This window comes from Harmonia axyridis, chromosome 7 (assembly GCF_914767665.1).
Source record: "Harmonia axyridis chromosome 7, icHarAxyr1.1, whole genome shotgun sequence".
Lineage (NCBI taxonomy): Eukaryota > Metazoa > Arthropoda > Insecta > Coleoptera > Coccinellidae > Harmonia > Harmonia axyridis.
This window is the reverse complement of record NC_059507.1, coordinates 9,644,807-9,670,410: the sequence shown is the minus strand read 5'-3', so window position 1 is coordinate 9,670,410 and position 25,604 is coordinate 9,644,807. Positions and strand designations below refer to the sequence as shown.

General features: G+C 35.2%; 1 protein-coding gene across 2 annotated transcripts in view; it reads right to left on the bottom strand.

The window, feature by feature from the left end:
- The window catches only part of LOC123684660, a 69,250-nt gene that overhangs the window by 30,353 nt on the left and 13,293 nt on the right, over window positions 1-25,604 (bottom strand). For both annotated transcript variants that reach the window (XM_045624000.1, XM_045624001.1), the window contains 2 exons: window positions 12,815-13,090; window positions 1,278-1,478 (listed from right to left, as the gene is read on the bottom strand). In XM_045624000.1, coding sequence (XP_045479956.1) covers window positions 1,278-1,478; window positions 12,815-13,090 — 477 coding nt within the window. The remainder of the gene's footprint in view (window positions 1-1,277; window positions 1,479-12,814; window positions 13,091-25,604) is intronic.

Genomic DNA, 25,604 nt, shown 5'->3' with positions numbered 1-25,604 from the left:
GGCAATGAAGGAATGTGTGCTGAATAAGCGAACTAAGCAGATTGTGGATATTGTAAGCAAACAAATGCTGCCGGCAATGTTTCCTTAGTAAATTGGACACGTGCCTAGTCCCCTTTTGGGCAACCACTCCGGACGTCTTCTACCGGTGATGAAATAACATCCTTCAGATAAATTTTCGAAAATACAAGGTTTTTAAATGGAATTCACGTTAGTTGCGTCTCGGAATGTCTCGTTTCTTTATTGTGAATTATTTATTTTCAGCCAGGTTCGTACTCACACAGTATTTATTGTCAGCAAATCTGTTCGATCATTCAAAGCGCTCTACCTGAAAGAATATAAATTTTCTAGTCACAGGGGACCATCCAACTACTCGCTGTTAGGTCATAAATTATGTCTTAGTTATGTCTGAAGTGAAGCTTGGACACAGTAACAAAGCCTACACAGGACAATATCGAATATTTCAGCTCGTATGTAGAACTTATAGTATTCTTATATGGAAAATATGGTTCTCCAAATAATTGAATAAATCGAAATGAAAATCAGAAACAGTTTCAAGATAAAGAAACTAATGTGCAACTAATTGTGTAGTTGGAGTGTAGGTAGTAACTTTCTGCTCTAAAAAGATTCTGTATTTTGAAATTGTATTATAGTTTTCTCTTATGTACCATTACTCTTCTGTGAATGGGTATGCAAATCATCATTTAGAAATAAAATAACAATTTTCGAGAATTTCATTTCATTCTTTTTTAGGGCGATTCTAATGAATATATCTGATTACTTTAAATTTTTTGAACAATGAGACACTGATGAGAAGATGAGAAAATCTATTGGAAAAAAATTCTGGAACGTACGTCAGTCTTCATGTTAATTCATTTATCAGTTATTCAATTCATCAGCCGTTTACTCAAATCTACACTTTTGAATAGTTTATTTTTGATTGGTTTTTATATTATACATTTTTCGATATTTCTATTAGATATTCTTCATAAAGTAGACTCATTCAAAGTTCATAATAATTTTCACTGAAAATATTTTTCTTGTATTGAAATATACCAAACAATAGATGTTCCAGCCTTCATGCATGGTATTAAGTGGTAGTAAGACCAAAAATATGATTCGAATGAGCTGCATTGACGTAATAAAATTGAGTTTCTTATCGAACCAATATATTTCATGCAGTTTATCGATATAATCACTTAGTTAGGACATTCAATTTGAGGTTAATCCATCTTCGATAAAAACAAGATGACATCCCGTCCCTTTACCCCTCTACTCACTTCTATCTCTCCTCCGGATGCATGGATGACCATTTTCCTGGTCCATGCCGTCGATATTGTTGAGCTCTTCGCTCTCCCGGATATCATGGTCCGATTCTGACTCATCCCATATCGTATCCGTGTTGATTTTCTGCCTGGAACATTCGATCCAGTAGCCTGGCGTTGGTATAAAATTGTGCGGGAACTCTTCGCAGAATTCATCTGGAAAAACATTTTGATGTGAAAATTGTCTACACAAATCAAGGGTTGCTTCAACACATAATAAATTCGACATTACTCTGTGAATAAAGAAGGGAACCGGATATCGAATTCCGGGAATCTCAGCAATGTACAGTTTATAGTTTTTTTTTTCAAACTCGCTTGATAATACTAACCCCCTGTTTATTGCCTGATATCCTTCAGAGCTTTTATGGAAATTCATCAGATTCCGGATCGTTGTAGTTAAATACCTGAGCTATATTATATCCAGAATTAATTAATACACTTGTGGAGGATAGACGTTGGATAATACAAGCAATCTGTACTAAGTTATCATTGATTATATCGCTAGTTCCGTTTCTAATTGACATTCAATAGTTATCGATTAAGTATTCAGATGGATCATATGATTCCGAAGCATTATATTATAAGCTGGATTCTCAGTCCAGCTTATTGCTTCGATATTCGAATGAATATTATCCCGATTATTATAATAATTGACGAGAAAGTCAAATATATGAGAAAGGCACATTTCGTGATTTCAAATTTCTCTGAATTATGAAAAATTGAATTCCAAAATGAAAATATTCCAACAATCATTGGAATTCGGCTACTCATTAAATATCAGTGATCGATCGAAACCAAGAACAAGTTATTTTCTTTTTTCCGATGTTAACGTTGTCTTCTGAAAGCATTCCCACATCTGTTAGAATACATTCTTTGACGAAATTAGTTCCTTCCATACTCACATGAAGTTTGAGTGTCATTTCGTATTTTATTTTGCATTTTCCCCTTATTTACTCTTACTCTTCTGTGAAATAGATATGCAAATCATCTCGCAGAATTGAGATGCTCATTGAGAATTGATATAACTCATTAACTATAATATTAGGCCAATTGAAAAGTCCCCGGTCTGATGCACATATGTCGGTGCTAGTATTAAATCCATATGATTTTTAGTTAGTACCAACCTTCGAACGATGCGTGTCAAAATTTGACAGCAGTCCAACCATTAGTTTGTGAGATATTGCGTTGAAGCAAAATCTTGGCTTGATGAAGAGTTTCCGGGGTCTGCACCAGAAAAATCGACCATCATTGATTGGTATTCTAAGTTTGAACGTGGTGAAAAGAGCAACGAAGACGGCGAACGCAGTAGACGCCCAAAAGAGGCTATCACCGACGAAAAAATCAAGAAAGTTCACAAAATAATTTTGAATGACCGTAAAGTGAAGTTGATCGAGATAGCAGACATTGTTAAGATATCATCTAAACGTGTACATCATATCATTCACGAATATTTGTACATGAGAAAGCTGTGTGCAAAATTGGTGCCATGCGAGCTTACAACCGATCAAAAGCAACAACGTGTTAATGATTCTGAGCAGTCTTTGAAGCAGTTTAACTGCAATAAGCCTGAATTTTTGCGTCGATATGTGACAATGGATGAAACATGGATCCATCATTGCACTCCGGAGTCCAATCCACTGTCAGCTGAGTGGACTGCACACGATCAACAGAATCCAACGCGAGGAAAAACACAACAGTCAGTTGGCAAAATTATGGCATCAGTATTTTGGGATGCGCAAGATATAATATTCATTGATTACCTTCGAAAGGGCCAGACCATCAACAGCGAATATTATATAGCGTTATTGGATCATTATCGTTAAAAAACGGCCCTATTTGAAGAAAACGAGGCGCTGTTTCATCAAGACAATGCGCCGTGTCACAAATCAATGAAAACAATGGCAAAATTGCACGAATTGGGCTTCGAACTGCTTCTGCATCCACCGTATTCGACAGATCTGGCCCCCAGCGACATTTTCCTGTTCTCAGAACTCAAAAGAATGCTCGCTGGAAAGAAATTTAGCGCCAATGAAGAAGTAATCGCTTATTTTGAAGCGAAAGACAAATCGTACTTTAAAAATGGTATCGAAAAGTTGGAAGATCGCTATAATCGCTTTATCGACCTCGAAGGCAATTATATTGAATATTAAATCGGATTTTGGCAGAAAAATGTGATTTACTATGGTAGACCGGGGACTTTTCAATTGGCCTGTTAAGTGATTAAAATCAAGAACAAGTTTTTCTATTTTTTTTTTTTTTATATTAACGTTGTCTCCTGCACGCATATCCACATGTCTAGGAAAACTTATTTTGTCGAAATTATTATTCCTATATACTCACATGATATTTGAATTCTGAATCCCCATAAAAAATACGTCATATTTGTCCATTTAATAGTTTTGACTAAAATTAACTGAGATAGCTTTTGAGTAAAATATAAACAATCGGCCTGTACATAATATGCAGTTATTTAAAATTAATTTCAGGATGAACTCGATGAGTGAATAAAACTTACAAATTCCTACATTGTTAGTTAATCTTTAATATCAAAACTGTATGATATTTTGGGAGGGTAATAAAGTGTTTATACGATCAATAAAAGTGATTTAGCAGGTGGTTCCTCTGAAAGTTAAATTCGAATTGAATCCCCAACGTGCTCCACCAAAAAGACAGCTCAACTACGAGTAAATAGGCTATAGAGTTTGAAGTTCCTATCCAATTCGAAACAAGCGTCATCATACACAAAACCGAACGAGAAATGCTTATAGTTTTCTGTCTGTTCTTGCGCGAGTTGCTTCAGGGACACAGAGTTATGTCTGGAATGAGTACAAGAGAGTGCCTCTATGGAGCCCGAAAATTTTGTTGCAGAAATTGTTTCACATCAAATATTAAAATTCTACGGAGAAGACCTAGGGGACCACAAGCGAACAAAAGCATGACTGTTTCGATATTCTAGGCCATTATACTTTGCCCCATCTTCATATAAAATGTATACTTATGTTATACCCAACATGAGGGGGATGGAATTAAGGTGTAGTAAAATAACGGATCCATTTTCTGGAGCCTTAGTGGTTTTGATATATTATGCCGTGAATTACTCAGGATTTCGAAAAGTTTTGAATTATTATGTTTGTAAAATATTGCAGACTGCATGAAAAATTACAGGAATTAGGGGAATGCCTTTTCACACGAAAACGATAATTTAGATAGAGGGTGTATTGCTCACTCAGCGATAACTAGACAGATATTCAACTTTGGAGATATTAGTAGTGTATTATTGCATCTTTGGATAGCTTTCTTCACGACAATTTCTGCAATATGCAATACCTTGTATAAAAACTCAACGGTTCATGAGTTAATGAGATTCTTATGAAAAAAATGGTGGCGATGAGGACTCATATTTCTTTGCATGTTATGAACCATTGAGTTTTTACCTAAGGTATGGCATATTGCCGAAATTTTCGTTAAAAAAGCTATCTAATGATGCAATAATATACTGGGTCTGCTATTTGAAATAAGGAAGTAGTAACCTGTTTTCGTAAGTAATTGCACAAGTGCATCATAATTACCGATAATTTTGCATGACAGCGTGTTGTCATAAAAACTGCATGAGTTCTTTCTCCAAAAATGAAAATGACCGAATGCAGTTTTTCATAGAAAACACGCTGGAATGCGAAATTATCCGGTCATTTTGATGCACGAGTGTAATTCGGGGGAATATTTCCCGAATAAACTGTTACATTACTTGTCAAACTGATTTAGATTGGAATTGACATAGATTCGAACTGTGTAAGATCCATAGAAACTATGCATCTATGAACAGAACAATTATCGCAGTGCTGTTTCGCTTCCTACAATGCAATTATCGTAAGTAATTGCACAAGTGCATCAAAATTACCGATAATTTTGCATGACAGCGTGTTGTCATAAAAACTGCATGAGTTCATTTTCATTTTTTGAGAAAGAGCCCGACACCGAAGGTGGAGGGCTCTTTCTCCAAAAATGAAAATGAACTCATGCAGTTTTTAAAAGAAAACACGCTGGAATGCGAAATTATCCGGTAATTTTGATGCACGAGTGTAATTCGGGGGAATATTTCCCGAATAAACTGTAAATCACCTGTCAAACTGATTTAGAATGGAATTGCCATAGATTCGAACTGTGTAAGATGCATAGAAACTATGCATCTATGAACAGAACAATTATCGCAGTGCAGTTTCGCTTCCTACAATGCAATTATCGCTGTAATTTTCGATAATTGTTCTCCAGATACATAGAATTTTTGACAGGAGGGAAATATTCGCTGTAATTTTCGATAATTGTTCTCCATATACATAGAATTTTTGACAGGAGGGAAATATTCATAAAAACTGCATGAGTTCATGCACCGAATGCAGTTTTTCAAAGAAAACACGCTGGAATGCGAAATTATCCGGTCATTTTGATGCACGAGTGTAATTCGGGGAAATATTTCCCGAATAAACTGTTACATCACTTGTCAAACTGATGTAGAATGGAATTGCCATAGATTCGAACTGTGTAAGATGCATAGAAACTATGCATCTGTGAACAGAACAATTATCGCAGTGCCATTTCGCTTCCTACAATGCAATTATCGCTGTAATTTTCGATAATTGTTCTCCATATACATAGAATTTTTGACAGGAGGGAAATATTCGGTATAACCGAATGTTGTAGAGATCTGAAAATATCAATCAATGAAAGATCAATATCTCAAATCCCAATATTCAAATTTTCAGCTCAAAATTATTATTAGTTTTCCGTTGACGTCTAATAGGCCATCTCGGTGAATCTCCCTGTATATTCCATAAAAACTGAAAGCGATTGGAACTGCGGGTGAAATCCAGTTATAAATAATGTCCCATGGTGTATCGTGATATGCAGGCTAAGACCTGCACTTGGTAATGAATAAAGAAAATACAAAAAGAAAAAGAAGTACGATTTCCAAGTGTGTAATATCATACGATATTAATTATCTATCTGGTTAATGTATCAACAAAAAAAAATGCCATCAACATAACCATTGTCAAACAGAAGATTTCCACGCTATTTCATAGGAATCATAATCGAAAGTGAACCAAGGAGAATGCATGTCATCAAGGGAGAGTAGCGATATACCGGTTTCACCCTTATTAAGGATCATCAGTATAACTCAACCCAAGATGACGAACAAACGAAATAGCAGGCATCTTATTGAACGTTTGGCATATTACCTATTTATTGCTATATTACCTATTTATGTTTTCACTTTCTGAACTTTTTCACAATTTCCTTGTATTTTTGGACAAGTCAATTTCTGGAATGAATTAAATAAATGAATAGTTAATCATCATCCATAACATAGTCCTCCTATCAAACATGAAGTTGAAGAATTATTCCTTCATGTTACAACACTTAAACTATAACTGAGTATATTCTCAGAACATGTTTCATTTGGGGTTTGAATATTCCCAGTGAAATCGATACTAGGAAACGTGATATCGCTCCCATATATCATCAATAAAACTGAGCTTCGGTTTATCCACCCTGAATGGCACACTGCAAAAAGTCATAATTTTCGTTTGGCACAATATCCAGGCAATAATTTTCTAGAATAGCATCACTGTTAGTAACTGCAAAAAAGTTATCTGTTTTATTGGGACCCGTTATTGAAAATGGAAATTGACATTTAATATTTCTAATGTAGCCACTCCCTGAATTGATACGGTTTTTGCTGAGCCAGGTTTTCGGTTATATAGCATCGAGGTACCATTTATTTCAAAATTATCTAAAATCGATAGGAAAATTGGAGAATACCAATCCCAAAAATCCTCAATGAACACTGTATGAATTTATGTAGGGCTAACAGCAGATTGAAAATATACGTTCTTCACGAAAATATTTTCGAAATATTGGGTTTCAATGAGAATGCAAGAATTTTATCTTCAACGAAACATGTTTTTCTGTAGACAATCATATTGACTTCTGTAGTCGTTTATTGCTAGACCGAGAGATCGCGTCGAAGGCTTCGCCATTCTCAGAAGAACGTTACCACTTGAGACATGAACCCAACCCACCACTCTCCATTAAGGAGATGGAGGGTGTATATGGCAGGGGCCGCTGAGTTGCTAAACTGACGATTGTAATAGTACTTCGGAATGAAACATCGCAATCTCCGAAAGATGGTGCAACATGAAATTGACTGAGTTCACTTGTTACCAGGATTCCTTCGTAAAATAAGGTTCAATAATTGCTCTAGAGTCTGGACTACAATCCAAAACTCAATAATGACATTTTTATTGAATCATTCGTGAATATACTTCAGTTTTTCTCGAAATCATTAAAGTAAAAATTATTTTGTGTGCAAAATATTTTAATTCATGAAAGGAAACCAGGAAGTATTCTCATATTAGTGATCAGGAGACTGAAGGAGAGAACAATACACAATTCCTTCATAAATATTTTCATAATTAAATTATACCTGCAAACAAAGATAAAAAAACACTGCTTCATTATACTTATTGAAGCAAGATCTACTTGTGAAAAAATTATGAATCCAACAATCGTAAGAATCTCCTGACTTCACGTCAGTGCTTTTCTTTGGAGCTTTAATTCAATTATGAAAAATTTCTGAAGATTCTGTTTTTATTTCCTTATTAATTAGGAAGATAATTATTTCATTCTACTGAAGTGGAAATTCATATTCAGCCATATTGCTTTGGTTATTATTTCATGATAAATCCTCCTACATTTCAAGGGACAGAAGTTTCGAACGTCCACCCTGAAATTTCTAATTTATTTGTGTGGAAACACATACCTCGAAAAATAAGACTGATATTTTTCTATTTTTTCTATTTGGGGCTTAGAAATTATAAGAAACAAATAAATACAAAAGGATGGAATTATTTCGTTACAACAAAACGCAGCTTTATTCCTATTATACAGGATTCGCACCGACAGTGTCCTGTCAGCAGTCTCGCCATTCACCAAAGCTCAGCTTGTGGTAGCTTCAGAAGCTTCCTGGTAAAGGTCGGTGAAAGCACCATAAATTTATTTACCTGAGCAAAACCCGGAGTTGTTTTCCAGGGGGTTTCTCTATTGTCCCCCTCCTATTGCTAGACCGCTGCTTTAAATTGTTTTTTTGCAAACTCACAGAAGGGCTCAGGACCAACAGGTGTTAACCTTGATGCCTTGTCTGCAAGTTCATCGGCTTTTTCGTTTCTTTCAATAACACAATGCCTCGGTACCCATAGAAGAGTTACTTTATACCCTCTGGCCAGTTGCTTTATGGTATTACGTCACTTCCATGTCAGTAAATACCTATATGATTCCAGGGATCTCAGCGTGGCCCTTTCAGGTTTCTTTTGAGACACTCTCCAGTATAGATAGCTAGTGTCTCGGTTTGCAAAATAGAGGGCTCACTTCCCAGGGATCTAGATAGTGCAAATGTTGAAAAGAATCCAAAAATTTCAAAAGAGCATTTATTACTCACCAATTACAGAATTTTCATTTTACATTAAATTATTTCAATAATATCCGTAAAATATGAAGAAAACACAAAATTCTTGATAAATAATTCACTGCTGATGTGGTATATTGTTGTGCAGTCCGCTCACTGTAAGGTAGAACACCAAACGAAATAAAATAGCTTGGTGTTCAATCTTAGAGTGATCTGACTACACACAGTAGTCTCTCTGCATCTTCTCTCAGTTTATCGAAATTTGTTGCACAAGTTCATCAGCTGAATCCGAAGAGTCACTATATTATTTCAAAAACATTAAATTCTACGAAATATATTGTAGATTAATAAGTTATACTATGATAAGAAAACATTTTTTCGTTTAATGTAAGAGATCTGAAAATATATAATGGATCACTTTCTACTATTATTATAGGCTTTTATCTATCTATCTTTTCACTTTTAGAATTTATGCTAGTGTTACTTACCTCACCTCATAGAGGGAATAAAGTGACGCTACTATGGGTACCAGGCCACTGTGGTGTTGAAGGAAACGAAAAAGCCGATGAACTTGCAAAAAGTGCATCAGGGTTAACTCCTGCTGGACCTGAGCTTTTCTGTGAGCTAAGAAAAGACCAATATAGGGCAGTGGTCCAGCAATGGGAGTTGAATAACAGAATAACCCACTGGACAAACACTCTTGGACTTACTCAGGCCAAGGGAATCGTGATGATTTCACCTACCTATGCCAGAAAGCTCTTGAAGCTGTCACGAGCTGATCTTCGGGTGGGACTGCTGACGGGGCACTGTGGGTACAAACATTATTTGTACCGCATGGGAAAATCAGCAGATGAGATTTTCAGGCTCTGTGGATCAGAAGTGGAAACAGCTGAACACATGGTATGCACGTGTCCACAGCTGGCTGGCCTAAGAATCATTCATATGGGGAAGGCGGTCCTCACCTCATCTCTGAGTCCACATATCTAACTCGATGCTACCGATGGAACTCAATGGTTCTTGAAGTATTATTTCCGTTCAATAGTTATTGGTCAATGAATATTCTTATATCTCAAAATAAATTTCAAGTTTGTCATTGTGAATGGTGAAAATGAGGGCATCAAACATAAATTTTCAAAACCCTTGAATATTGTTTTTGATTAATTAATTCACCATTCCAACCAGGAATATAAAGTATGTACAATTATCTCTCAATTTTATTTCGTTATTATTCTCGAATTTTTCATTCTAATAATTCAGATGACATGTTCAGCATGAAAATTACGCATGAAGCTCAAAATTTTTATTTCAGAATTTGTCGAGATTTTTGCAATGTTCCAATGTTTTGGACATTTTTTGCTGTACTCAATTTGATATGAAAAAGGCTGTTTTAGAGTCGCAATTTACATAAAAATCTGTTTGTGTATTCTCATTTTGTATTGTTTAGTGTGATTTCGTATTTTTTCCCATTCTGTAATTGGTTTAGGCTGTAGAATGGTATAATAATCAGGTTGTAATGTAAAGTTTCGACCACCCAAATTATTAATGTTGTTCATTTCAGAGCCCTGATGAAGACTTTGAAATGAAGTTGAAACGAAAGGATGGTTGTATGAATAAAATCCTTGACCTAGAATATTCACTGAATATATACGACATATTTAGTTCTCATCGTCATTCAACATAACTTTATCCCATAAGTCCAAATCGAGATAAACTGAAGACCATCGAACTGTATGGAATATTTCACTTTATAGCAATAACATAGAGAATGTAGAATTTGTTATGAATTGATGAAAACGTAGAATTGCAATTTTCGTTCATGTCTCGAAATTCGATATGATATTTGCGTCAGAAGATCTTATCACTTAATCAGATATAAATTTCGGTGGTCTCAAAGGGCGCATGGATTACGAGCGCTCTAATGCTTCTTTCCTCAACTTTTTCATTTCATCAAGGATAAGAAGAGAAGTAATCCACCTTTTCTTGTCTCTACCTTATCTCATTTGTTGTACTTAAATGTGATGTCAAAAAGTTTAATTTCTCGATTATATTTGAATTAATGCTTGCGGTGGGGCAAGCCAATCTGTCTGCCTCTCCGCTAAGGAATGATACTGATGAAATAAATCAGGATTAAGCGAAGCGGTAAGGCACCGCTACCCAAATTTTTTTTTTTAATCACGCGAACTTATTCTTCGCCTATGAAATCTCTGTGATTTATGTCCTGGCTGCCATATTTTTCACGTTATTGTATGCAGCAGGTTTTGAGAAAAAATTCACTGTTATTTAGAACAATACAGATTATTGTACATTATTCGTGCAGAGGATAATGTGAACAATATTTTAGGGTGAATCTTTTGTACCTGAGAAAATTCCGTTCGTTTACTTCAAAGGAATGAGGAATGAGGTACTCGAAATTTCGTCGAGATTTTATTCAAGTAGACAATGGTGGATCGTCAGGCACCGCAGTTCAATTGTTGCCATCCCTTGAAATTAAATACCTACTTTTTTTTCTACTTAATTTTCAAACTAAAATGACATTATTGAGCCAAAATAATATTAGGCGCCCAACATTGTAAACAAACATAAATTACGCCACCATATTCTTTCTCTTCGAAGAAAAATCAATTTTAACCTAACTCAAAGACACAAAGCAATTATCTTCTTGTGAAACTTTTGAACTTTTTGAGAAGAATTACAGAATATATTTGTTACATTTAAGTCCGCATATCAATTATTCTACTAGGTTCGTAGTCATTGAACATTTCATTCGAAGTGTCACGATAATTTCAGCAGGTTCATGAATTCATGTGTCATTAGGTCTATTTTCGTTATATCTTCGAGTGTTTTTCAAAATACATCTTTCATTTTATGGGGCACAGTTGCAATATCAATTATCATTCGAGAACTTCAGCAATTCATAATAAACTTTCAACAGAGTTGGAAAACCACGGCCTTTTTCTTCTCTCTTGAACTCTTCGGGAGTGAATTCCTTCAGCCTTAGGTATATTATAATGAACGTGCTACAATAATAAAGTGAAGAAAGCCACGAAGCATACTGTCAAGAAATGAAAGTATATCGTATAATGAAAGTATATCATAAAATCAATAAAAATCCTTGGATTTTTCTGTCTTAATCGGTTTTTGTGGCCTCGCGTATCCATAATCAAGTCAAAGAAGGAAAGAAGTCGCAGATGCTCGAATCTGGTGAGCGTTCTGGCCAACCAATGTCCCCTCTCAGTGAGACCGGTCTTCTTGGGGACATCTGTCTCAAAACAGCTAATAAAGTTCGAGCTGTGTGGGCTGTAACGCCATCCTGCTGGAACCATATGTCACCAAGATCGTGTTCTCCAGCAAGTTCTTCCAATTCAGGCTGTAGTAAGGGTCCAACATTGACACATAATGCTGGAAAGTAACTGTGACGGTGACATTTTTCTCCTCGAAGAAATAAGGGCCTATCACTCCGAATTGAGACACACCCCTCGTCGTGTACTTACTGTTCACTCAAGTGAACGAGCCAAGTTTTGATTGTGTTTCCAGAGGGTACTGAAACGTTAACAAGAATGCCGAAATGGCGCCGAAATGCCCGCTAGATCATGATCACAGAACGGTTGCTTGCGTAAAACGCGTGAACGACAATGCCTCACTTCACTTTGGTCCAAATCATGTTGCTGACTAAAAACTACTGACTCTAAGGAACACAAAAACCCCTTTCGCACCTACCAGCCCCCACCACATCCCGAGCAATGACCTGTCAAAACTCGTCAATCGGCTCTGCCGCACCCTGTTTCATATAAATAATTTAGTTGATGTTAATTAGGAGAAATATTGCTTTATTTCTTGTCGATGATATTTTTACCCCAACTGCAAGGTATGGTAACTTGGAAGGGAACAGGCTGAGAACAAATAAAGAGATATCAAAGCCCCTTCCTCATTTCCGTGAAAATATCACATCCTTAAATCTTTTACATTGTATTAAAACGCCCCTTTACATCCTCAGAACTTGACATTTCACTCCCCACATCCATCAATAACCTACCTGAGCATGCTTGTGGTGGCAATGGAAAAATAAGCGTTGTTGAACTTTTTCTCCTAGCAACTGCACATCCCAAGGATTGTGGTTTGAATGAACGCAGCTGTTGCATGAAATCAGAGCACTCCATTAGAGCGACATCAGCAAAGTGTAAGTCGCAGAGGATTATGTTTTTGAACCGTCTTGCACGCTTTTGGTTCGGTCCTGTCAGGTTCAGTCCACAAGAGTTGCAACGGAGACATTCCTCGTGGTAGTGGTTATTGTCATACAAGGGTGATGGTTCTGAAAAGAGAAGAAAAATAATTTTAAATATTTCTATAAGATCTTCATCAAGTTCAGATTAGAATGTATATGTGTGAAGAAGTGATTTTCAATCGAAATTGAATGATATTTGGAGTTATTTCAAAGATAAAAGGTATACAGAACAGTAGATAAAGAGAGGACGAAATTAATAAAAAAGCAAACAACACTGAAACGTGCCGTTATAGTTGTTCCCTTTTCTGAGTAATGTTTTTTTGAAAGATTAGTTTGAGATCATTCGACTTTCTCGCCAACTTCTCACAAGAAGCTATGTTTGTTTTCGAGTTATTGAAGCATGTTCAAAAGAGTGTATTGTGTCACTCTCTGAATTAATTTGAATTCTAAAAGTGTGATTGCTGGTCTAGTTACTTTCGATACACATATATTATTTTATTTTTTATCTCCTGAGAGGATATTTTGGACGATGTTCACCCTGATCTTGAGAGATCTAAAAGGAATTCCGTCAAGTATATTTTTTTGCTTGTTGTGCATTTTTCCGTTATGTCTTGACCTACAATTGAAGAGGTAGGTGGATAAGATCATTAAGTTGCTGAATTCCTACTAAGGATTCTTGTGATGAATTTCAACAGCTACTGTTGTATTGCAGTGGCGGCTCGTGTTCTACAGAAGAGTTGAATCATATTTTGAATCTTCCTTTTGATTCGCACAGAATTTATGTTTATATTTTATTATTATATGTTGGCACTTGGAACTCTCTTGTCACGAATGAATCCATTATCTGTCAAATTTGTGATACAGAACACTGTTCTACCAACTCACATTTTTCAATGCCAAAATCACTGAACGATATTTATGGGAATATTCCATTAATTTCGATGAAATTTAGTGAATTGAAATAATGAAATTTAGTGAAGTGAAATAATGTATAATACTGGTACAGATTCTACCACTCGTCCATTTAAAAACTCTTGTAGTTTAGGATCATTTTATTTCTTCTTTTGATCGATATATCAAATTTTGGAATAATTGTATATTTTGACAAACATAGTATATATCCAATGAAAAGGCCAGGGTTCAATAATTCTATATTTGTACAATATTATTGATACGTATATCGCAAATATTGCGGATATGATAAGTTTGCCTATTCTTCAGCACATTTTGACTTCAATACTTTTCATATTATTTATAAAAAGTTCTTCAATCAGAATAAAGAATAATTTGCATTATTCTCTTCTCGCCTGCAGCACTGAATGCGGTAACAAACACTGTTTTAATTAATTTCTCTAGGATTCTACTGAAAAGTTAGGCTATTCCGCCGTCTAGACAACTTTCTTCGATTACTCCCCTTTGTCTACATCTTCTAGAGTGAGGTAGAAAATTTAATTATGTCATTCGCTACTCATTATACACATCAATTGTCTAGATATTAACCATTTCGTGTCTGTATTCTTCTTCAAAAAGATTCCTTGAATACATCGGGATCAACAGGTGCCGAATTGGCTAATTACTTTCCATTATTCAAACTAGAGTAGAAAATAGAGCATCAGTTTTGGTATCTCGGATATGTTCAAAAAGGTTTGTTTTTACGCCAAGAAGGATAATCCGATAGACATATCCGATATTGGATATCAAGAGAGATGATTAATCATTCAAAAACATTTTGCTATGCGAGAATTGGGTTACCTATTCCATTTGTATATAGAAGGTTTTCCAATTCGATTTTATAAGAAAATAGGAATATATTTCAAGAGAAATCAATGGATATTTCAATTTTCATTAAAATTATGCAATATTAGTCTGGCTTCGTACATAATAGGACTTTATTGATTTAAATTCTTTACAAATGAACAGAAAATCAAAACAATCCCAGGGCGAAGTTCAGATGGCATTCGATGATGCCTCTGCCACTCAAACCCTGTGGGGTTGAGTTGAATAGCTTGCTAGACTTCGCCCTTGATGTCATGATTGCCAGGCATATTATAATCCTGCTTCTCTGAATAAAGACGTTATTTATTTATTTATATATTTATTTCATTTAAACTAGAGAGGTATGACATAATCGATCTAAAACGATATCAGACCAATTTCCACCACGGCTAAGGTAACAGCCTCATATTTTTTTTATGAAATTTTCCAAGACCACTTCGCACATTTACGGCTGAAAGTTCTCGATTTTTCCCAATCATTATTGTATTTTCGAAGCACCAAATGCAACAATTCTGCTCATCAAAGTAGGCGTCGAGGTGAAAATGGGCCTCATCACTGAAGATGATTTTTCAATGACAATCCGGATCATTTTGATGCATTTCAATGGCCCAATCAGCGAAGTTCCTAGTGCTCGACCGGTTTGAGTTCTTGTGTTAACAGTACTTTAAAAGTCTTCATGCAAAATGCAATGTTATGTCATTTGTGGAAGGCCTAATTCCCAAGATCGACAAAGAATCGACAAAAGTACTGCAGTTTTGCGAATTGTATCTGCAAAATGTTTACCCTTCTGAGGTGAATTTTAACAATTTCAATGTGTTGTTGAATGGAAATTAATAAACTCATAAACAGTAAAAGACAATCAGATGGCTGAAATGATAACAGAATATCATTCTATAGGACCTAAAGATGCTCATGAATCATTTCTTTTTAAAACAAAATTATTCGTTGACTTATTGTGAACAACACGATCACATCTTCATCAATCTAATAAAAAATCTGAGCATTACATCGACTGGAGAAACGGGAGATGGAACTTGTAATGGAATTTCGACATCAGAAATCGAATTTAATGGCCTTCATGTTTAATTCATGGATCAAGTAGACAGGGAGAGCACGGGTAACAAATTCCCTGATAAATCTCTCATAACAAGGTTGAAGTTTGAAAACGTTCGAACTTCCATTTTCATTCTTCGTGTTCATTTGGCAGAAATCACGTTCTATCAACACCCCCTAGGGGTCGTGCTGAGCTCTGTTCAAGACAGCCCGATATCTCTGAATCCTGCTTTCTTCGAATCAAATGTTAATTGACATGCGTGACGTATTTCCTCAGAATCCCCTTTCTTGGGGGCTTTTGGAGGGATTGTCCGGTCTTGAATACAGAAAACCTTGATGGCCCTTGCTCTTTTATTCTTCGGTCACTCGACTTATTTTCGGTGCTTCGGCAAGCGAAGCCCTTGTCGAATTATGCAGTATTTCGACCCAACATCCTCGGAATGATCTTTTATGTTCGGAATTTTTCATAGCAGGAAATATTTTATAACGTCCCAACGAAAGTTTGCCTCAACAGAACTCAGAAACGAAGAATTTTTGAAGATTTAAAAAAAAGGGGTGGACGTGCTTTAGTTTAAAAGCTTTTTGTTCTATGAACATCCTAGTGGAAATAAACTCCTATATTCTACCCGGATAGTACTATATTGTATCAAAACTGTAGACATTTTCACGGATTCGTTTGTCTGTGAGATGCTTTCATCAATTTCGAGACATTCTGAGGAAAATGTCTTGGCACCCCATTGTCAGATTATCGAGATTTGTGAGAAACAAATCACATATCATATGTAAATTACATCAATAGTGATCACAATTGTTATCCCTGAGGATATATGATTATGATTTTCCCATTTTCCCCCATTACAGCTCGCGATGCCTGGTTATGAACATTTCGGCTAACATATTTGATATTATCGGACATCAGATATATGAGGATTCAGTTATTATGGTCTCTCTTGAAAAAATCTCACAATATGTCGTTTCTCGGTCATGTGAATTATTCTGACGTCATCTCGTGGCATGAAAAGATGTATGGAAGATCTTGGATTTTGTATCTTATTTCATAGCCAATGTGGAGCAGTGTATAGAAAATTATCGATGGCGGTGCCTAATATAACCAAGGAAGATCATTTCTCAGTCGGGTTCTGGCCGCCGAACATCCAAATTCCATCAAAACCAGAAATGAGAGCTCCCCGATTGATGAGCAAAAACCCCGAAAATTGCAAAAAATCCATTTTCAAAGCTCCATATCTCGAAAACTGTCCATTTTTGAGCTTTGCGGCTAAGGACTTTTCGGATCAGTTCATCAAGAACTACAACATATCAAAAATTCAGGCAAATACACGGAAAGCCATTTCCCATACTAAACGTGCGGGGTCCTTTATCAGGATAATTTGAGGAATATTTTCCAATTCGGTGACCCACCAAATTTCTTATTAAAACTAATCCTAATGGATAGATTGGGCGAGGTAGAAGAATAGCATAGATATTCCTATCTTAACCTAACAACGCCTGATTATTTACACTTGGGTCATCTGAAATCGGAAGCCGATCAATAACAGGGAACAAATTTTGCACGAACAAACGAGTCATGTGCTTTAGGACTTCAGCACCCCCTTCAAAATTCCCAACAATTCAGAGAAAGTTTATCCTTGAAAAGAACATTATGACCCCAATGGATTTTCGTTTATTATTTATGACCCAGCATCGTTTATTTCTTCGATTGCTATATAGAAAGAATTTCTTGGGGTGGCTTTTCAAAGATAACCATAAAAATTGGATTTTATTACCTGCAGGTAGTAGTTCAATAGTCGAACACTATGTGTCAAATGAATATTATTATTTCTTTGAATCAACTATTATGGTTGAACGCGTCCTTAAAAATATTTAGTTACCGGCTGATGCTGAGATTGCTCGCTTATAAAAAATATTCAATTATTATACTGAGAAAAGGTTCCAAATCAATAGAAATATCTTAATTCAAAATTTCCGATTGAGTGACAAATTTCCCAATCTGTGTTATCATCCATCACTCTCGTTTTTGATTGATCGGAGTAATGACTCTTCAACTGATTCAAAAATGTAACAAAATTATATGAAATGTATCTAGAAACACTTAACGAAATAACCCTTGAATGTGAATTCAAGTTGTGGAAGAAGGAATTTTCGAAAAATACGAAAAACTGATTCAAAAAATGTGATGTGCCTTCATTTTCTAACATATCTGGATTACCCAACATATTTTGTATGTTTGTATGTACCGACGCGCACACCAGAAACAACTGATTCTACCCCCTGAAAACGTATTTGAGATTGGCAAAGAAAATCTAAAAGAAAACTGGATATTCAAAATTATTTATTTTATCTTTAACTTCAATCTTCAGTTCAATCTCCGAATTATAGAATGATATAAGAATTCAATTTCTTCATACAACCGACATACTGAAAATCAACAAATAGATTCACTTTCCGTAAATTTCTCTAAATTATCTACCCTGCATCTTAATACGAAAAATCTTGTGATAATTTCGAACAACGCACTTGGATGGCACTTAAAAATTACCATGAAAAAATAACTAGATCATATCCAGAATATCAAATAATCTGCAGGAGATTGAGTACTTAGTGCAAGTTCTTGAACAATTAATCATTTGTGTGTATGGATACTATTTCCACAAAATAATATGTTGCCTGGGAGAACTCGATAAGAAACTTAGGTGCCCTAGAAGTTCGAAATATAGCAAGTATTATTTTGTTCCATAACTATCCCACTCCAATGCTTTTCAGCAAATTAACGCTAAGTATGGTTTGGGGCTTGATCTTGAAATCCACTTATTTCTCTTTCTTTCATTCTACTCGAAAGTATAATAAACTAGACCGCTGAACTTGAAATGAACATTCTCGATTTAATGAATAAACGGATAAGATTCCTAAGCAATTGGGTTTTTATTGAACTTACTGTATACCAAAGGAAATTACATTTATAATTGGCCGACGTCTGCCAGAAATATGTTTCTACATATAATTCAAACAATATACAGGGTGAGTCTTTGTCTTGTGAATACATTTCAACAGAATATTACTGAGGTCGAAGGACACTTTTTTCCTTTACCATTTTTTTCGATTCGGCTAGGATGAAAAGCTACAGGCTGTTGAAAATCCATAAAAAAATGTAATTTTTAGTTTAAACTCGCAAATAGAATGAAATCGAAGGAAATGATTTTCGCAATGTGATGAATATTCACCAAACATAAATTTCCATCAAAGTCCGGTGAACTCGCTATAATAAGTGAGGAAACGAAATCAATTCGGAAAAAATAGCCAAGGAAAAAAGTGTTTCTTTTGACCTCAGTAATCTTCTGTTGAAATGTATGTACAAGTCGAAGACTCACCCTCTATAATAACTAGAGGAACATATTGCCTTGAAGTCTGAAACATTTTAGCGCCCTTTCATTCTTTCATATACCGGGTGTCCCCCTGCAATATCTCGCTCATTTGACGAGATAATGAAAAAATAAAAAAATTGCTTTGAATAACATCAAAGTACCTTCCCAATGATGTATAAAAAAGGTTCTTACATTTGACATCCTTGTGGTAGCTACCCCTCACTTTTATTTTCAAATGGCATCCCCTATACAGGGTGTTCTGATTTGTTTCCGACAAACTGAAATGGGTGATAGATCACATCATTTTAAGCTAAAAAGTTCCTATGAACATGGGTCCGGAAATGCTTCGTTTCCGAGATACAGGGTGTTAAAGTTGAAAAAATAATTCGCGTTTTCTTTAATATGTTTTGACTGCTTCGAAATCCTTTCATGAAATTATTCCTATTCAAATATTAAATTTAAATTCATTTTGAAAATTTCTAAGGCGTAATGCATGCGGATTTTCTATTGCCCACTAATAAGTAGAAGTGGTATGCTATGTAATTGTTGTTTTTAAGTGTTCTGAATATTCTGTTTCCTGAAATATTGCGTTGTTGGGATGCTTTACGAATACTGAGTTTTTATTTTCTTCGAAGGTCTGTAAAATCCTATTTCTCTGTAGATGATTTCTTCTTTGTATGCTTCGTTCGGGCCTTTGGTAACCAATACCATTTTCCTGTATTTGTTGATAAGCTATTAACTTAGTTAACTATAATTATAATTAATGACATCTGAACCTAACACACTTTAAATCTGTCATTGTGTGTAGCCATTTTAAATCTATTGCCGCAACAATTTTTGAATGTAAAACAATCAATCATTCGAAGATGTCATTTGTGCATTCAACAGAACGGTGGACATTTCGAACACCTTCTTTAAAAATTATTATGTTATTTTGTTTTGTTCTAAATTGTTACTTCTGATAAATATTTAATTTAAAATTATTACAAATTTGTTTCTACATGTTTTAGAGATTACAAAAATATGGATTTGGCTTTAAATGCGTTTTTCTCTGAAACGGTTGCCCCTAGCAACTTAAATGAGTTATACCGTTTTTAACTAGAAAAGTCAGAGGAATCGATTTTTTTAGTCCAGAATGACGTACAGGGTAACACAGAAAAGTTGCTACGGTTTAAAGGGGACGAAATGATTGCCAGTGGCGCCCTCTAGAAAATACAACCAAATCGACCACAAATTTGAATTTCTCACCTCAAAAAACCCTATGTACCAACTTTCATGCAATTATTTGGTATCAGTCGAAAGATATTTAAGAAAACGCGAATTATTTTTTCAACTTTAACACCCTGTATCTCGGAAACGAAGCATTTCCGGACCCATGTTTATAAAAACTTTTTTGCTTAAAATGATGTGATCTATCACCCGTTTCAGTTTGTCGGAAACAAATCAGAACACCCTGTATATCGTCAGTAGAAATTGCTTGTCATTCTATTCGAAATGACCAAATTAAGTAATTGAATTGAATAAATAATTCATCGATTTCTATTACATTACTCTCGTTTTTTCAATAACAAAACAAAGCATCTTATTGGAAATCTCTTTATAAGATATCTTAACTTAGTTCGTTAATGCTCCAATACAAATTTTATACAATAAATAGAAGAACCAAAATATTAATGAATGAACTCGTAAAATAGATCATTCGAATTTATTATTTTATTTCAACTAAAAGATTTCTCAACAATTCCATTGATGTTCCAAATCCATCACATTATGATGCCCATAATTCAATATTATCGACCAAATGAAAAGGTTCAGTAAATGCAAGAAAGATAAAACTATATTAAAAACTACTTGAATACTTCGAATTCCTCTAAAATGGAAATATGTTCATAATGCTCATTGTTGAATGTATGAATGCAACTCAAAAATGAAAAACACAAGTCTGGATGCCATTGTATTCAATACTCGAACGTCCTCTACATCCAATAAATCCCTTTTTATTGAGATTTCACCCAATAAGAATATTTCTATCCATTCATTGTAGGCAACGTATAAATATATATCCTCTCTCTTGCAAACTGGGAATTACGTTGAAAACACCACGGGAAACTCATATTCCTGCAAGACCTACTGCGATCATAATGACGACCCTAACGAGAGAACGGAGTCCTATTGATGTTCTTCAGATTTATTCCTACATTAATTGGAAAGAAAAAGTCAACGAGAGCTCCAACCTAAGCTGCTGAGTGGTTCGTCGAAGCCATAATTTTTGTCGTGAGTGGCTCTGCGATCGAATGTGAGGTTTCTTTTCACTTGCTACGATTGTGTTAATCATTTTTGAGGGGTCGTTCTACGAACTGATCGTTTTGTCATTTCATCAGGATGTCTGTGAAAGACCAGGCAGCAGCTTGATGGAAAAATTGTCACCGGTAAATTTTTTTGGATTTTTCGCCTGTTGTGGAATATGACCTGAACAAGAAAGTCTAGAAACCATAGAGTAATGAACGTAGATAGAGTGATTATACGCAATTTTTACATGTCCCCAACATGGTTAGATTACGTTGTTGGATTGTGATATATTTTCAAATCCACAATTTTACTATATCGTTATGAATGTATATTATATTGAATGAAATATATTTGATTGAAAGATTCTCGATTGAATATGCAAATTTGAATATTTGGAATCCGATATTTTTCCTAATTGTCGAATTTATAGTATGTAGAATATTTATTATTTTCTGTAGCTACCTGCTGAATTCCAAGGTTTGGCAACTTTTGCTCTCTTAGTGTCATCGGTTGTTTCACGTTATTTGGCGCGCTTGAAATTTGTTTTCCCACTTTCTGATATATTAAGGTATTTATTTCATTATATTTTGAGTTAATATGAAACCTTGATTCACAATTGGACATACGAAGTACGTTCTTTGTGGAGAAACTTGCGAATTGAGTGAAATATCGTATCACTGATATGTTTTCATTTCCGCGCGCTTCATGTCAAATTTGATAGTTCATGTTGGGGACAAAATTTGCTTACTGAAAATGACATATGCTCTCTCTATCTATGTTTATTTCTCTGAGGATACAACTCAATCCTATGTCTAGTTTTCAAGATACAAGGTGTTGAAGTTGGAAAATTGCATTTCTTTTAAGTAACACTCTTCATAGGATAACATCTTGAATAAAACACTTTTGAGCGACAAATATTGCTTACCCATAACGTAATAATTTCAGACTGGTTTTCAATAAAAATTATTAGATACGGGGTGAGTCAAACATTATTCAAAATGAAATTCATTTAGTTCATAATTCACCCTGTAATTGAAGAATTCGTCCGTGGAATTGCATAATTTATTGTCATTAATCTTAGTTCGAGTTCCCTATCATAATATCGAAAACTATTGGATTTGCTATGACCAGGTTCTGAGATACACAGGGTAATATATTAAGAGGGGCGACCATTATTATAAAAGTTGTCAAAAGTTGTATTCAATGAAAATTTCATACCGAGTAGAGGTAAGCGATACGGTAGGGCATTTTGTCATTGTACAATGAAAGACATTGTATAGGGAGTCCCAAATCTGATGCTCACTATGAACATTCAAGAATTATAAGACTCAGAGAAAAATCTTCAAAGATTTTCAAATCATTAGATATAAAAACAGAAACCAGACAATAGATATCTTCGAAATTTTCTTGTCATGATAATTATGGCCGGCATTGGAAGATATTTATGTTAACGACGTTCATTCTTAACAAGACGGAGTAAGGTATCACACAAACTACGAAACAATCGCAATGTTGCCAGAAAAGTATCCTGCCCGTGTTATTTATCTAAGAGGTAATCACAACTGGCCACCGAGATCTTGAGATTTAAAACCATCAGGCTTTTTTCTTTGGGGCCACGCAAAATATAAGGTTCATACCAATGCTCCACAAACGATTCGAGATCAAATTCGTCAAATTATCGAGGCCATATAGTCGCAAAAATGCGAATTTTTATGGAGAGAATAAGCTACTGCAATAATAGCAGTGGCGGCCATTCGGTTGATATCGTTTTTCATCGTTTATGGCACACAAATGACAATGAAATTAGCATTCTCCGATTTCTTTCGAAAAATACTATTTTTTAAACAAAATGAAACATCTCATTGAAAAACCCTCCATCCAAGAATTTGGTATCCAACAGCGGAATTGGCTCTGAATGAACCAGCGCTCGAAAGATCCTGACTAGACGTAATAGCTTTATCATTTTTTTCTCTGATACATACGTATCGAGAATATATTGGAGAATAATATTTAACCAAGGGTTTGTTCTTCCACCTGCGATGTATTCTGTATACAAAAATAAGATAATGCTGTATTCATCCCAGCGTCTTACCCCTAGGGGTTGGAAATAAAAAGTGAACTCGTGCAAACATTCTAAAACATTTGAATTATTCCGCACTTATATGGATGCAGAATGATTAATAGATGACTTCCTAATAGATCAGGACTTGTAAAAACTTCTCTTGGGTTTTGAAGCAGAATATAAATGCACAGAGGAGTCTGAACCTTCAGTAAGATCTCCCTGTCACATTTTAACTATCTTCAATACCTACCCAAAGTGAAAAATTGATGTTTAGGTGTTTTGGCCAGCGATTCTTCACTTGTCATGGCAGACAATTACTATGATGGATTAGCCAATATCGACGACAATATTTATAATATTCAGTTAATCTATCATACCCTTAGCTGGATCTACACAAGTGGATATATCGTAAATGAGACTGGACCAGTAGTGAATCTTTGATGCAAAATTTTGTGTTGATCGCTTCCAAAGAAATATAAAATAAGCACCACACACTGAAAGGCCAATTGTGGAAAATGTTGATAAAACCACAAACATTTTCGTGTCCAACCTCTATGTAAGCATCGTTTCGATTGCCCCAGAGCTAAAGATTGCACAAAAAACTGTTTGAAACCATTTTCATAAAACTGGTCTCAAAATGGAGCTCGATGTATGGGTAGTTAATGCAAGAAACCTCATGGACCGAATTTCCATCTACGAATCGCAACAAAATCAATCCTATTTTGAAGCGTTTGTTGACTGTTGTTCAACAGTTTACGACAACGTCAAGCAAAAACGGTCGTGTAGAAATGCGGAGAGCCGACGAAAACAGTAGCCAAACTAGGATTATTATGTTTAATGAAGTAATCATATCTCATTTGAATTGATTTGATTGACAACCACAAAGATTTTGCTGTGTGTTAGGAGGGATTGGCAGGGAATTCTCTACAATGAGCTTATCCCCTACGGCTCAACTGTTATCTCGAAACTGTACCGCCAACCAATGGACCGTCTGAAGGAAACAATCACCCAGAAGCGTCCAGCTTTGGTCAGTAGGAGAGGAATTGTGTTCTATCAGGACAACGCCAGGCGACACACATCAATAGTGACTGGCTAGAAGCTCCGAGAGCTTGGTTGGGAGGTTCTTATGCAACCACTTTATGCTCCAGACCTGACACCAAGTGATTACCATTTGTTTCTGTCCATGGCGAATAATTTTGCTGGTGAAAAATTCGCTTCAATAGAGGCTTGTGAAAATCGACTGTCTCAATTTTTTGCCAATAAGGACGAGGGTTTCTATGTGAGAAGCATAAGGATATTACCTTCAAAATGGCAACTAGTTATCGAACAAAAGGCGTCATATTATTACTTGGAAATTAAAGTGTTGTTTTTCATGCAAAAATAATGGTTTTCTTCTTAGTACACCTTACATTATATATTTATACTTGTTAGGTATGGGGCTTATTGCCTTTAGTGTTATTGACAAAAGATATTGCAAAACGTGAGGACCTAATAGACCTGTCACATTCATTCTCTTTCTGTCCGTCAATTCGACAGATCGTTCGAACTATTTTGATAGTGCTTCGTTATAAGAAAACTCGATTTCAATTCCTTTAGTAATACCCTAGTTTATTTCAAGAATAGATTCATATGTGAGAGAGCGTAATGGAAAAGTTGATATCGAACCTAAATCTCAAACTCGAACGATATCGAACTCAAGTACGGTATGAATTCCACTTTGAATGTGTTTGCATATCTTTTGAAAAGGTGAAGGTAACGTAAATGGTGAATGAAAAAAAATTGGAAAAGCACCGTTTCTCCAATTAGATTGAATTCAATGAGGCTAAAATCATTGAGAGATGAAAATTAAATTAAGATTGCCTTTCCAGGTTACACGAAGAAGCAGTTCATTAACTGGAGAACCGTCTTTTCTGAAAGGGACGATGAAAAAGACGATAATAAAATTAGACGGCAAAAATTCCTCATTGATTATATTTTCTAATGAGTATTTGTGGATAATGAGATTTCCTACCGTTTATTGTTGCTTTTCAAATCCAATTAT